This window comes from Aegilops tauschii, chromosome 1, assembly GCF_002575655.3.
Source record: "Aegilops tauschii subsp. strangulata cultivar AL8/78 chromosome 1, Aet v6.0, whole genome shotgun sequence".
NCBI classification, from domain to species: Eukaryota; Viridiplantae; Streptophyta; class Magnoliopsida; order Poales; family Poaceae; genus Aegilops; species Aegilops tauschii.
In genome coordinates, this window is record NC_053035.3 from 491,458,494 (window position 1) to 491,474,199 (window position 15,706).

General features: G+C 42.9%; 1 protein-coding gene across 1 annotated transcript; it reads left to right on the top strand.

The window, feature by feature from the left end:
- The first annotated feature begins 4,660 nt into the window (after positions 1-4,660).
- Positions 4,661-5,630, top strand: LOC141039192 (protein FAR1-RELATED SEQUENCE 5-like). Its single transcript, XM_073506511.1, has 2 exons — positions 4,661-5,477; positions 5,614-5,630. The coding sequence occupies exons 1-2, from the start codon at positions 4,661-4,663 to the stop codon at positions 5,628-5,630; spliced, it is 834 nt and encodes a 277-aa protein (XP_073362612.1).
- The last annotated feature ends 10,076 nt before the right edge of the window (positions 5,631-15,706 follow it).

Genomic DNA, 15,706 nt, shown 5'->3' on the forward strand with positions numbered 1-15,706 from the left:
CGACCGCTATCCAGCATGCATCTATAGTATTAAGTTCATAAAGAACGGAGTAATGCATTAAGTAAGATGACATGATGTAGAGGAATTAACTGAAGAAATATGATGAAAACCCCATCTTTTTATCCTCGATGGCAACAATGCAATACGTGCCTTACTGCCCCTACTGTCACTGGGAAAGGACATCGCAAGATTGAACCCAAAGCTAATCACTTCTCCCATTGCAAGAAAACCAATCGAGGTTGCCAAACGAAACCGATAGTTCGAAGAGAATTACAAAGATATCAAATCATGCATAAAAGAATTCAGAGGAGATTCAAATAATACTCATAGATAAGCTGACCATAAATCCATAATTCATCGGATCTCGGCAAACACACCGCAAAAAAGTATTACATCGAATAGATCTCCAAGAACATCGAGGAGAAAATGGTATTGAGAATCAAAGAGAGAGAAGAAGCCATCTAGCTACTAGCTATGGACCCGTAGGTCTATGGTAAATTACTCACGCTTCATCGAAAGGGCAATAGAGTTGATGTAGAAGCCCTCTGTGATCGAATCCCCCTCCGGCAGGGTGCCAGAAAAGGTCCCTAGATGGGATCTCACGGGTACAGAAGGTTGCGGCGGTGGAAAAGTGTTTTCGTGGATGCCTCTGGTGGTTTGGGGGATATATGGGAATATATAGGCGAAAGAATTATGTCAAGAGATGCACGAGGGGCCCACAAGGGTGGGGGCGCGCCCTACCCCCCTAGGCGCGCCCTCCGTCCTTGTCGCCTCCTCGTGGCTCCTCCAACTTCATCTCCAAGTCTTTTGGTTGTCTTCTGGTCCAAGAAAAATCATCGCGAAAGTTTTATTCCGTTTGGACTCCGTTGGGTATTCCTTTTCTGCGAAACACAAAAACAAGGAAAAAACAGGAACTTGCACTGGGCTCTAGGTTAATAGATTAGTCCCAAAAATAATATAAAATAGCATATTAATGCATATAAAACATCCAAAACAGATAATATAATAGCATGGAACAATAAAAAATTCTAAATACGTTGGAGACGTATCATGCATCGCGACCCGGATGCCCATAGATGGTATGCACACGATGAACCGATAAACATGAGCAATTCAAATTATGCGCAAGGATCCAAGTCATAATGGAAGCCACTATTCAACTAGCTTATCCTAGAGGGAGAGGCACTATTTTCACGGAATCAAATGGATGAGCGGGAATGTCCGCTGGCCAAAATCAAAATTGCTCAAACTTACTGTCTCAGAAGGGGAATGGGACTTTAGAGTAGGGAGTTGGGTCAAGATTAGACATGGGATAAGTCGTTTTATTCCCAATCTTTTGTTTGGTGCGTGATAGGAGTTATGTGTGAGAATTTGAGGAGAAATTGTACTCCCTTGTTTGGTTCATGGGAATTGGCATGGGACTAGACAAGAAAAGTTAGGACGAACGGTTAAGATTGACTAACTTAAAAAATTCCCTTCCAACTCCCACCGCCTCCCCTGTTAATAAAACAGTGAGAGTTGGAGTATTCGATGCCTCTTTCCTTGTGAATTCCCAAACCCTCCAACCAAACAATAGATTTGAAGTCTCATGGCTCTAATTACCCCCAACCAAACACGCTGTCATACCCTCTTAATTCCCGTTCCTTAGTTGTCCTTCCCGCCAACCAAACAGGCTGTAAGGGAGTTGGCCCCCTTAATTCCCAACACCTTCCCTCCTAAACTCCTATGCCCCCCAACCATACAAGGGATTTTTAGTCTCCTACCCGCTTAATTCCCATTTCTTAGTTGTGCTCCCCCCCCCCCCCAATCAAATAGGTTGTACAATGCTAGATGCTTAGAAGGTGCTTAGAAAAATAAATCAGATTTTTCTGAACCGATGCCTATATCCAAGTCTGCAAAATCTTGCATATTTTGGAGAGGATTAATGACGGGATCCCATCAGCACCATAATGTTGATTGACGACCTCAAATAAAGGGAAATCGCCCAAGATAGAAAAGAGATTATGTAGACAGTACTTCTTATGTTCTTCAAAAGGAAGTATATCATATTATAATGAACAAATCCCGTTCATGCAGGATTGTACTACCTTCTTTTCTACTAAAATAAAGGACGCCGATAAGTGGCAAACGTTCGGGTTTACTGGAGTCCGGTCCGAACTAGTTGTTCGGAGCTGGAGCATCACGTGCCGAACAAAAGTGTTCGGGCAGTCAATCATAAGTCCCGAACGCCTGCACAAGCCCCAATAACCAGGCGGTGACCCCGGTCCTACCAGACGCTGGATCCAACTGGCCGTCCCCTACCTCTCTCGATCCAAGGATCTACTTCCCCTGCCTGCCACTCCATCGTTCCCCTTCCCCCCGCCCCTCCATTGCTGCCCTGCCCCTACCCGGTGGAAGTTGCCATGGCAAGATCCGACGAGAAGTAGGCCAGATCTGGGGTAATTGCAGGTTAGTTGTGGCCGCTGACGAGCCTTCCCTTGGCCCCTCACTCCTAATCTGCCCCCCGTCTCCCGTTAGTACCATACAAATCTTGCCATGTTACTCATCCATAGAGCTTCTGTTTCTGCCATCAACTACTTACCCTGGTTTGCAAAAAAGAGCATGCATGATGAATACAATGAAAAAATCAAGTTCGTACTGCTACCCAAATTGTTGCCAGTTCTGTTTTGGTGTTCTTGCCATCTTCCTAATATATTTAGTGAAAAGGTAGAATGTACTACACATAGGAGAAAAAAGTAGTAGCCTTACTGTATTGTTGCCATGCGAATGATTGTGGTTGCTATAGAGGCAACTGATTATAAATTTTGGACATGTGTATGATGATGGTTGTTAGCATATAAATGATGCTGGAAGAACTTGCTAGGGGAAGCAAAAGTTTGAGTTGAAACTAGGTGTGCACTAATGGAGATTGCCATGCTTGTGATGCTAATGTTGCCATGTACAAGTGTTGATGTTGCCATGTGTGTGGTGCTAATATTGCCATGATCTAGTCAACTGTTGCCATGTGTGGACAACTGACATTGCCATGTGTGCGTTGCTAATATTGCCATGATATAGTGAATGCTGACATGTGTGGACAACTGAAATTGTCATGTGTGTGCTGCTAATATTGCCATGTGTGTGCTGCTAACATTGCCATGATCTAGTCAAATGTTGCCATGTGTGGACAACTGATATTGCCATGTGTGTGCTGATAACATTGCCATGATCTAGTCAAATGTTGCCATGTGTGGACAACTGATGTTGCCATCTGTGTGCTGCTAATATTGCCATGATATAGTGAATGTTGCCATATGTGGACTACTGACGGTGCCACGTGTGTGCTGCTAATATTGCCACGTTTTACTGAAAACATAGAAAAATGTTTTAACGATATGTTTTCGCATATATTTGAAGGGGGGAAACAAAAAGGCATTCATTAGGAGGATGGACCAAACAAATGGAGGGAACCCCTGGTTCTATGGCTCACTGCAAATGACACCATGGGGTGTGCAGGATTATGAGGATCTAAACTCAAATGGACCTTTGCTACCACTGCTGCAACAGTACATGGACAAAGATACTTGATATGCATAAAAATACATTAAGAAAAGAATTTAGAAAAAAGAACTTCCGTGCGGACGAAAATCTGATTCACTATAAATAAAATGCAGGTGGTTTGTACGCATCCACATCTGCCATGGGGTATGGGACAAACGTACAAGGAATGCCTAGTGGAAGCACACAAGCAATACAACAGCAGCAGTTCCCAATGGCACTGTGTGGTGAGTTTGGAATTTTAAAGAACAATGCATGTTGTAAGTAAGAAAAAGGCAGGGGCGTAGGCAAGAAAACTTATAGTTTTAAGAAAAATGCAGGAACAGAGGATGATGCCGTGGGGAGGACAATGGTGAGAGCAACGCCTGCATCATCATACGCATGTGAACGGTCTATAACATACCTAACTTGCCATAGGAATGTGGATGCACTTGACATCTTTGTGGGAAAAAAGAAGAAGCTATATTACAATGTATTTCCCAAAAAAAAAGAGAATACAATGAAGTACATTAATGGAAGTTGCCATGTGTTGGACGTACGACTTGTCATGGGCATAAATATAAGAATAATGAGAAATGTGAATTCTGTACTTGTAAATTGCAGGGCCTTGTACTTCGCACCAAGGGGCAGCGACTGCCAGGTCTACTTCACTTTCACACGAACAACAGACCTATCAGTCAAGCAAACAAGGACCGCTTGTTATCAGCATGGCAGGCACGTCAAGTACTACTGGATATGACACTGTTGAGACTGAAGTAAGCAACCCAGGATCTGATGATGGAAACTCTGATGCAGAGAGAGGGGACGAACCTGATGGTGAAGATCAACAAGAGCCGATTGAGGACGAGATGCAGTCAATAATGGCGCCGCCGGCAGCACCGTATGAGCGGATGAGATTTGCTACATTTGAAGATGCAAGGGAGTACTATCAGCGTTATGCAAAATACCATGGCTTTGCTATATATACAGATCATTGCAGAATGCTAAGTCAACTGGAGAGTACAACCGAGCAGGGATGAGGTGTCACAAGTCTAGGAGAGACAAACCAAAAAAAGGGGGTGATGGTCCAGCAGTCCCGGAACGCAGACGAGATGTTTTGGTGAGAACAAACTGTCCTGCCCGAATGAAGCTGAACATGGAAGGGGCTTGGTGGGTGGTAACAAAATATGTTGGGCACCACAACCATGACATGATAAAGAAATTTGACCTTGTGAAGTTTCTGAGCGCTCACCGTGGGTTCACCCCGCAAGAGGAACAGTTCGTGAAGTTGGTGCATGACTGCAACCTCCAGCCTGGGAGAATGGTGCACATCCTCTCAATGATTCACAGCAAAAGCGGCAAGCTAAGCAGCCTGCCATACCTGCCTTCAGATGTGGTAAATCTGGTAGCAAAGTATCACAGGGAAAGTCAATTATCAGACATGGACGACACAATTGCATACTTCATGCAGAAGGAGAAAGAAGATCCAGATTTCTTCTACAGAATAAAACTGGATGATGAGGACCGCGTTGTGAACATGTACTGGATAGATGGTGCAGCGCGCAGGTCTTACAGGCACTTTCGTGACTGTGTGTCGTTCGATGCGACGTATCTAACTAACATGTACAAGATGTCGTGCTGTCCATTCATTGGGATAAACAACCACAACCAGTTGCTGCAGTTTGGATGCGGGTTTTTTCGCAACGAGGATACGAGCAGCTATGTTCGGCTGTTCAAAACATTTCTGGAATGCATGGGCGGCCTCGCGCCAATGAACATGATAACAGACCAAGATTTCGGGATGCGTGGAGGCATTAAGGACGTGTTCCCAACAACCATACACAGGCACTGCAGGTGGCATGTCATAAAAAAGGCGGAAGAGACATTAGGCCCCTTCTTTGCTGAAAGGACGGACCTCCACAAAGCATTTGAGTTATGTGTTGACCACAGCTTAACCCCAGGTGAGTTCAAACAAGCTGGAAGGCAATGATAGAAAAGCACCAAGTCCATGACAATGAGACCCTACAAAACCTTTGGAATAAGAGAAAATTCTGGGTGCCAGCTTATTTTATGCAGTGTTTATACCCCTTCCTGCAGACTACCCAACGCAGTGAGGGGTTTAACGCTGTTATAAAAAGGTATGTGAACCCTAGCAATTCAATTCTCAGATTTGTCAAGCAGTACAGCGCGATACAACAAAAAATTCTAGGCGCAGAGCTACAACAGTTGGCGAACACAGCACTCAAGAACCTTCATGTAATCCGTTGGAGAGACAGATGATGAGAATTTACACACGGCAAATTTTCTATAGGTTAGTGTCTTTCTTCGAAAGCGTATGTGAATTTCACTGATATTGGAAAGCAATATATTGATCTTGCCATGCATAGAAACAAGTCAAAAAAATTAACTTGGCATGCATGTGGTAGTTATATTTGCCGTACACGTAGTGCTTGGCCTTGTAAATGAATGCATTGTTCTGAGAATGCAAAACAGTTGACGCACTAAACTTGCCATGCATATGGTAGTGTCGGTGCCATGCATGTGTCAGTGAAGTTGCCAGAGTAGTGACGACCGATGTCGCAAAATGCTAATCTACGGAGAAAATGTCATGCATAGTACAATGAACTTGCCGTGCATAGTACAATGAACTTGTCATGCATAGTACAATGAACTTGCCATGCATAGCACAATAATCTTGCCAGTCAGGTGGAACTTAAAAAAGATGACATGCATTTGTGAAAAGTTAAAATGCTGACATGTTTATACAACTGAAAAAATTGCCATGTAGTAGCAGCTAACTAAAGGTATTTCCTTGCAGGTTCCAACATGAGCTAAAACTGTGCAGCGGGTACACTGTGCTTAGAATTAACTATTGCAATTACAAAGTGTGCACGCTGCGAGACCTGTCCGACTCGGAATGAGGACCCGGACAAGGGCAGAAACTACATGGTGACAGCAGACATAGCGAATGGTGTGTACTACTGTCAATGTTGCAAGTTTGAAAGAGATGGGATGCTCTGCTGCCACGTACTAAGGGTGATGGACTTCAGTGTTGTAAAAAAAGTGCCAGATAGGTACATACTTGAGCGATGGACTTGGAATGCTGATGAAGCACTTTGCCCCCACGGCGCCCAAGAAGTGCTCGCGGTGCATGAAGATGGTCCGAACACAAGTATGGACACAGTGAGGCATATGGTAATGACAAGAGATTTGCACACATAGCAGACGACGCATGCAAGCATGACGAAATGACCAGGGCAATAGAGAGGCACACGAAAGCATTGGAAAGGGAACTAGAGACAATCAAGAAGAGGATGGCAGAGGAAGCTCTACATCGATTCCCCAAAAAGACCAAAACTGCTACAACTACATCAACCGGGCCATCAACAGATAACTCTGAGGTAGGCTCTGGCGCGTCAAACACGCACACACACGTCCAGAACCCTCCCAGGACAGTCACAAAAGGGTGACCGAAGCAGATTAGGTACAAATCAGCACTTGAGATCCAGGCCAAACACAAAAAGAGTCCAAAGAAAGTAGTTACAGAAGAGTAGTGTCCATGGATGTGCATGTGGAACAATCTGAATCGTGGGGATTTTGAATGGTGGTACGCACTAAAATGAAAAATTTGTGATGAAGAAATGGTAAGCTTGCCATGTATGTAAAACTGAATGTTGCCAGTATGTGACACAAAACTAGTTTGACAGCAAGCAAGCGGCAAAGAGTTTTTTGTAGAGGAAAAAGAACATTGATATGTAACAATATTGGCCGTGGAATGACCAGTTGAAGGTGTTGCTATAGATTTAGTGAAAATAGGCATCAGTTAGAATTATTGAACACATGGTTTTAAGAAAATGGCCACTACAGTGCATGAAAAAATAGTGTGGCAATGGTAAATTTGAGCGTGCCAAACGGTGATTTTTATGCGAAAAAAATGAACAGGGACAAAGTTACCACCTCGTGTCAACTGAAGTTGCCACCTCGCATCAACTGAAGTTGCCACCTCCAGTCAACTGAAGTTGCCACCTCGCGTCAACTAAAGTTGCCACCTCGCGTCAAATGAAGTTGCCATGTAAAAAATGTTTCGGATGAAATGCTTAAAAATCTGAATGTTCGGATTTAATCGGGGTACAAAAGTTATGTAGTTTGGACACTATGAACTTCAGAAGACTACAAAAATACAATAAACTTCGTAAGACAAACACAGTCGTAGGAACTTGTATGATGGTGCACACAAAGATGAGTTTTTTGTTATGGAAGAAATAGTAGTTAAAAATGTCATACGTACGGAAAATGAAAAAATTGCCAAATTTATGCATAAAAACTGATATGTCATCAAGCAAAGCGACGAAAAATGCTTTTGGGTAGGGGTGGTGGGGGTGTCATTTTGATGTGTGACAGTAGTTGCCATGGAATGACCAATTCATCAAATTTGCTTCCCGATTTAGATGTTAGCTATCTTTTAGAAATTGCTGCACCTGTGGTTTTAAAAAAGTTGCCACTATTTTGCATGAACATGTATCTTGTTTGGAACAAAACAAAATTGGTAACAGTTAAATTGAAAGAAGCTTGTTGAACATAGTATATATTGAAAGGTAACAAGAAAAAAAGAGGTATACCAGGGGTTGGGGTAGTAGAAAATGCGTTACGGTTTAACCAGCAAAGAGTGACGAACATTTGACCTTAAAAATAATATATGTTGGAAAATACAAAATATATTAGGTTTTTGACACACACACGCCATACAGTCGCTACAGCGTACACACACAGAATAGGACGACAAAACACGTAAAAGTCGAGGTTAATTAGGTAGCAGAACCTTACATTCATCCGAACAAACACAAATGTAAGTGCTGAAAATAAAAGAGGAAAGCGTGGTTCATGACGTATTCAGCAGTATCTCTTCACAACATTTTTGACAGCACCCTCGACCCGTTCCTTTGCGCCACCCCGCTTGTTGAAATCAGAATTTGTCACCCAATTCCACAGGTAGATTTTCCTCAACTCTGACACAATTTCCTTGTTGAGTCTTGGTACCTTCCTTCCTTCCCACTTAGCAAGGTACTCCAGGAGGTAGATGCCGCAGTTACGACTGATTTGAACAGTAAGAAACAAAATGTAAAGGTGTTATTTAATTCAACATTTGAACTTTTTAAAAAGAAAACACTGACCAAAATAGTATAGTTTACATTAAATTATGATTGGAGAAATGCCATGGGGGGTGGGTGGGTGGTGACTTGAATGAAGGTGGTGTGGGGAGAAATCTGGTGGGCAACATGAAGTTGCCATATCAAAACTAGATGAATTGCCATTTGGCAAACAATAAAGTTGCCATTGTAGAAACTGAATAAGTTGCCATGGCAAAGGTGAAAATGACAAACATAAGGACAAAAATGGAAGCTTACAAGTAATATGAAAAAAAATGAAACTAGAAGATACCCAATTATGAAAAGCTATAAGATAAAAAAGAAGTTGTTAATGTGTACACCAACAAGATAGACATATCAATTGCAGTCTAGAAGACTGAGGAGCCTGAACGAAAAATGACATGGAGATAAAATTTGGGGTATAAATGAAAGAAAGAAACTCTTACGTTGCCCCCTGCTTCACCGTCTTGATGTACTCAATAAGAAAATCCCTGATCTGCACCTTAGAACCCTCATAATGACGCAACCAGGTCTGCTTTAAGTTTTCAACAAAAAACTCTATGTGAGACAATGACAGTATGTGAGACAATTCCAAGTAAATGATAGTGACTTCCACTAAGATCTTGATGGCATGGAAACTAAATGAGCACACGATGGAGGTGAACTGTAGTAAAAATGATGTAATGCGCATTAAACTGAATTTTCCATGGCAAAATCACTTTAAAAATTGCCATCGTAAAAGAAAATGTCGTCATCTTGAACAAAAGAAACTTGCCATGGGCACTGAACTAACTTTACCGGCAAATATCTACTAAATTTTCCATGGCAAAATCACTTTAAACATTGCGATGCTAAAAACTTGCCCTGGTTTACGAACTAAATTTGCCATGGCCACTTTAGGACACAAAGTAATTTATCTTGTCCTAAAAAACTTGCCATGTTATCTAGACAAAAGTGTGAAATTCCTAGAAAGAGTGCTTGTAAATATGCATGTATAGTGGGCATGGAATAAAAGACTCAAAATAAGTTTCCCATGTCAATACATCTTAAGTTTGCAAATAATAGCAGGAAAACAACGCATATTGAAGTTTTGCATGGCAAACTCGTTCTTGAGCTACCAATAAGACGACGTCTTAAAGAATTGCCATGGCAAATATCACATTACAGAGAAATTAAAAGCAATGGACAGCCATTCAAGGGAACAAAACAACTACTTCCCATATAAATGTTTAGATCAGATGAAAAACCCCATCGAAAACACCATGAAAAGAAAACAAATAGATTCCCATATACACTGCGAAATACGTGATGCATCTGATCCACGAACAAAGTGTGGCCAAACTAAAAAACCATCTCATCTCTGCCTCATTCTTCGGCCATGGTATTAAATTGACATCCTTAATTGAAAACTACATTTTGCATTGGCAAAAAGTGAAGACAAGCCATTTCTGTCAGTTGCCATGTGATCATGGCAAGTAAAATTTGCCATTGTGTTGGGTAAAAAGCATGGTAATACTGTTTTGCCATGAGAAAATATGGGGGAAACTCCAAGCACTTGCCATGTGACAGCTATAGACAAAAGTCCACAAAATTGCCATGATGGAAGAACATAGTTGTTGAGCAAATTGCCATGGGCTTGAAAAAAATGGCCTACTGCCGACATCTAAATTGGACAGAACTTTATGCCATAGTAAGTACATATAAGCAGTTACAGTTGAAACTGTGATTCATGAAGTCACCAAAAAATGGCAATAGTTATCAGATCTCAACACGCTGCAGTAGAAACTAACACAAAATCAACATGTATATGAACTGCTGGACGCGTAGAACCTACTCGAGCACAATAATCGTGCAGTGAACAACAGATTGGTAACTACAGAACCATGGAAATGTCTGAAATGCGACGCGCGGTGAGCCTATGAACTGGGTGGAGCGTCAAATTACAGCAAAAATATGTGTGGTAAAAAGATCACTCCGCAGCAAAGCGGAGCGGGCTACGCCGTGGTTAGAAGGGGGGGGTGGATAGATGACCAAATCTGCGAAAATGCACCTCCGTTCGCAGAAGAACTGCCGACGCCGCCGGTGACGACGATGTGTGGACACCGCCGGTGACGATGCCGATGCAGAAATCCGCCGACCAACAGCACCTCCCGTAGCCGACCTCGGCAGACCAATGACCGTGGCCGGTTCAGGAGCAGCTTGAATCCCTCGTTGTCGCGAGGCCGCTCAACGCCGGATCGATTATGGGAGGACAACAAACGCCGGCGGCGGGACAGAATTGAGCACCTCCGAGGGGGTCGCCACGGCAGACGGCGCTAGATTGGGGAGTGGAGGGGATTTGCGATGCGGAGACGACGGGATGGAGTGAGTAAGTGCGGGTGGTTGAGCAACGGCAGGCGAGTGAATGAAGGGGAAACTGGCAACGGAGGAGCAGTTGACGATGGTGGAGGCGTTCGGGGCGAGCGTCGGTTAGCCCGAACGCGCGGCGCTGTCCTACGTGGCAGAAACGTTGTGCCAAGATTCGCGCTGGCGAACTAACGGCGATGGACGCGTTCGGACCGAACGACGAAAACGCGGTGCGTTCGGGGATTATTGATTCCGTTCTTTTATCCATCGTCATCCAACGAGCGAATGTGGCCTGCCGCCCCGCTAGCAAGGCCCAGCCCACGGGCAGAATGCCACTCCCTTTAAGCCAAGTTGGTTTTTTTCTTCTCTCGCCTAAAAATGGAAAAGGTTGGTTTTCTCTCCATGTCCTTTTTCTTAATTTTTGTGATTAAAGTCTGTAGAGATTTTATAAAATTGCGATTTTTTATTCCATGATTTTTTTTAATTATGGTGGAAGTACTTTTAAAATCCATAAATAAATTAAAATCCCACAACATTTTTCGAATTCATGAACTTTTTCAAAATTCTCAAAAACTGGTAAACGTGTTTTCCCAAGTTATGATATGCTAGTTTTCAAATGAGATCTGTGTAGGTGTCGGTACGATGCAGGATCCAGATGATCGATCTAGATTCATTGTCGGTGCAGTCTTTGACGTGATGAGGTTTCTTGTTTGTCGGTCAGAGATGATGCAGCCCTAGCTCGTGGAGCCCGTACCATGTGCATGCCATATGCATATATATTTTTTAATACTATGCATATGCCTTCTAGTGTGTGTGATGCATTGCTATCCGAGTTTGACATGGAAAAAAAAAGGAACTACTCAGCATAAATGCTCTTCATCTCATCGAAATGAACAAATTCAAAATTTGGGCGCCCAACCCCAGACATATAATGATACTTGTCTTGGGCGAGCCAAGAGCGATTTGGCCCTCAAGAGGGCCTCAAATCAAAAGCTCGCTAACATGAAAATTGTTTGCCTCGTTGAAACAATGAGATTTGCTTTCGCGATCATCTCGATCCGACTCTGGGATGATCTGAGGTAAACTGCAAACTCGATCAACAAGGAAATACATATACATCCTGGAGGCATATGTTTGTATAGCGAGGCATATATCGGTTTGAAGACAGCTTCAAATAGGAAAGTGTTCAACATGAAAGTTCTTCACCTCGTCAAGGCGACCGACTTTGTTTTTGAATAATCTCAATATGAGCTCAAGCGTAATCTCCACAACCAATACAAAGTGGCAGATTTTCTACCTACGCAAAATTTTACACCCACTTGTTCGAATTAAGGTAGGTTTAGAGATTTGGACCCATACTGGAGTACTTTTCTTGAGCAGAAAGTCCAGCCGCCTCATATAGAGGCGATGACCAATTGAATAACAGCTCACAATCGCAAACGCATCTACTCATTTTGTCATCTATGTTTTGTCTCTCCCTCATTCTTCGTGTTCGAGAGCAGCGAATTCTGAGGCTCTAGAGGCAGTTGGACCAACCTAGGGCAGTCCATAGATGTCGGGTCCCTCCCGGGTGTGTGGGGTTTGGGGTTTCAAAAAGTTGTCGCCGGTATGTCTTGTTAATCGCGCTCCCGGCAAGACTCCTCTAGTGACGTTGTCTTGCCTATCATGCTCGACGTCGGGGATACAATGTGATGCGTTCATGTGTGAACAATATTTTTGGGCGACTCCCTGGGACTAATAGTCAAGAGTCATCATCATCCATCATGTCCTATGACGAGCTTCCATGCTCCACAGAAGTCAATGCCAATAACATCATCATACTTAGTCTTGAGGAATTATTGGAGGATCATCGCCAAGCTTATGAGGCATACAAGAAGGCACATGAAGAGAAGGAATTGCAGGAGTCTCTCACAAAATTCAAAAAGGTCCATCAAGGCAACATCACTCCAATTGGAGATATCTCTACATGAAGAGCAGGTTACACCCTTTGTGAGTAGTGCCTTCTGTCCCAAGAAAGTAGTTGAAATTATTACTCCCATTACTCAGAATAGTGATCATAAGTATGAACCTTACATGGAAAATATCGATGCTAAAAAAATACACCTCAATCATATAGTGGTAATGTTGGTGCGCCTGCTAGCGTAGAAAACCCTAATATGACTTCATCTACACCTCCCGCGTTATTGAATTTTATCCTAGCCAAACAAACCAAAACGTGGCTACACCTATTAGTCCTATCATGAGTGTGCCAAGTTCGATGTCAATGCCAAACCAAACACTACCTAACAGTATAGTCATGATTTGGTTGTTGTCGGATTATGGTTCGACATACACACCACATGTTACACCTGCAACTAGTAATCATATTCCTCCTATGACATCAATGCAAGCGACATCATCCACTTTGGACAATGTTGTAGCTAATCTTAGGGAGGAGATGGATAAGATGTTTCGGTAAAATTATGGAACAGAGTTACCGAGGAACCGATTTTATCAAAAGCCTTATTTGGAGTATTTTGACGCAATTCAGCTCCCCACCCCCGCCCCCCGATATAAAATTCTAGATTGTGTCAAGTTCAGTGGAGAGGGCAAAAACCACATGGAAACATGTTAGTCAATACTTGAGACAATTGGGTGAAGCGGGTTCATGAAATGAATTGACAATACATTTTGTTTCTTTTATCCGTTTTTGCCTTCCTAAAGAAGACATTCCCTGGTCATAAACTTTTTCGCCTCAAGGACAAGGCAGTCGTCATGGCGACAGCATTGTCAGGACCTGAACCAAGAGCTTACTGAATGGCGCAGACATCCCAGAGGTTCACTTATCCAACGGTGCAAATGATAAGAAAACGCCCAAGACATGTTCCACGGCTTAGATGGACTCCTCACCGCTTCACCTGGGTTTAAAACCCCAGTTACTGTTTTGTAACCGTTAAACACTATTTATCATCTTACCGCGGTGAGCTGGACTGTAGCTTAAAGCAGCCGCGGAGGCGTGAGTCGGGCAAGTTGTAATATCGAATATTCCATTAGCTAGATAGAACCATAGATATCGTACTGCAAGACGGGGTCTCCGTCCTTGTGATCTACCAGATTTTATCTTCAATAACTATGAAATTCCCCTGTTCTTGAGTAATTCGAGTGGATCCATCAAGTTCTCCAGCCTTTTTGTGGCCATCCATATCACAGCCACCTCAGTGCCCCCCTCCCCAATCCGGAAGCAACCTAGACGGCCGGCGACAATTACAGCATCATCGCAAGCGGCGTTCAAATTCAGCCTAGATGGCCGGCAGACCAGTCACTTGTGCATACTCAGAATTACGGAAAAATAATAATCGCATGTTACTATCTATTTTGATGTTAGCGGCTCACCCACTACGGGTACCACAACTTGTTTGGTGCCTGACATATTTGACCTTCAGGTTGAGTGGTCAAGAAGAAGAGAGCTTGTCTCATAGAGTGTGAATTGTGAAATCGCTACACTAAAGCAGAATCGGAATAAGACACAAGATGTTGTTGTTTAGCACGTGAGGCTGGCCTAGAGCAACTTTATTAATTTCTTTATGGTGGCGCAAAAACTACTACTCCCTCCAATCCATGGTATAAGTGTCGCAGTTTTGAAATAAGGTTGCTTAATTCAAAACTGTGACACTTATTTTGGATCTTAGGAGTACCGGTTCTCCATCCCAATGTTGTGTGAGCTGCACTTCATCACGCTCCCGAGGAGATGCTTCTACTACAGCTCAACTTTTTTACATGTCAGCTAATATGTCTATTTTGCATCATGCTTTTATATTGATATTTAATGCATTATGAGCTGTTATTACACATTATATCACAATACTTATGCCTATTCTCTCTTATTTTACAAGGTTTACATCAAGAGGGAGAATGCCGATAGCTGGAATTCTGGACTGGAAATTGAGCAAATATTAGAGACCTATTCTGCACAACTCCAAAAGTCCTGAAACTTCAAGGAGCATGGCTTTGGAATATATAAAAAATATTGGACGAAGAAAGTACCAGAGGGGGGCCACCAGCCAGCCACAAGGGTGGAGGGCGCGCCCTACCCCCCTGGGCGCGCCCCTCGACCTTGTGGGTGAAGGAAATATGCCCTAGAGGTAATAATAAATTTATTATTTATTCCCTTATTTCATGATAAATGTTTATTATTCATGCTAGAATTGTATTAACCGGAAATTTGATACATGTGTGAATATATAGACAAACATAGTGTCACTAGTATGCCTCTACTTGACTAGCTCGTTGTATCAAAGATGGTTAAGTTTCCTAGCCATAGACATGAGTTGTCATTTGATTAACGGGATCACATCATTAGGAGAATGATGTGATTGACTTGACCCATTCCGTTAGGTTAGCACTTGATCGTTTAGTATGTTGCTATTGCTTTCTTCATGACCTCTACATGTTCCTATGACTATGAGATTATGCAACTCCCGTTTACCGGAGGAACACTTTGTGTGCTACCAAACGTCACAACGTAACTGGGTGATTATAAAGGTGCTCTACAGGTGTCCCCAAAGGTACTTGTTAGGTTGGCGTATTTCGATATTAGGATTTGTCACTCCGATTGTCGGAGAGGTATCTCTGGGCCCACTCGGTAATACACATCACTATAAGCCTTGCAAGCATTGTAACTAATGAGTTAGTTGCGGGATGATGTATTACGGAACGAG

Excerpts from the sequence above, each read along its gene's own strand:
- LOC141039192 (XM_073506511.1), top strand. The coding sequence starts at position 4,661 with ATGAAGCTGAACATGGAAGGGGCTTGGTGGGTGGTAACAAAATATGTT.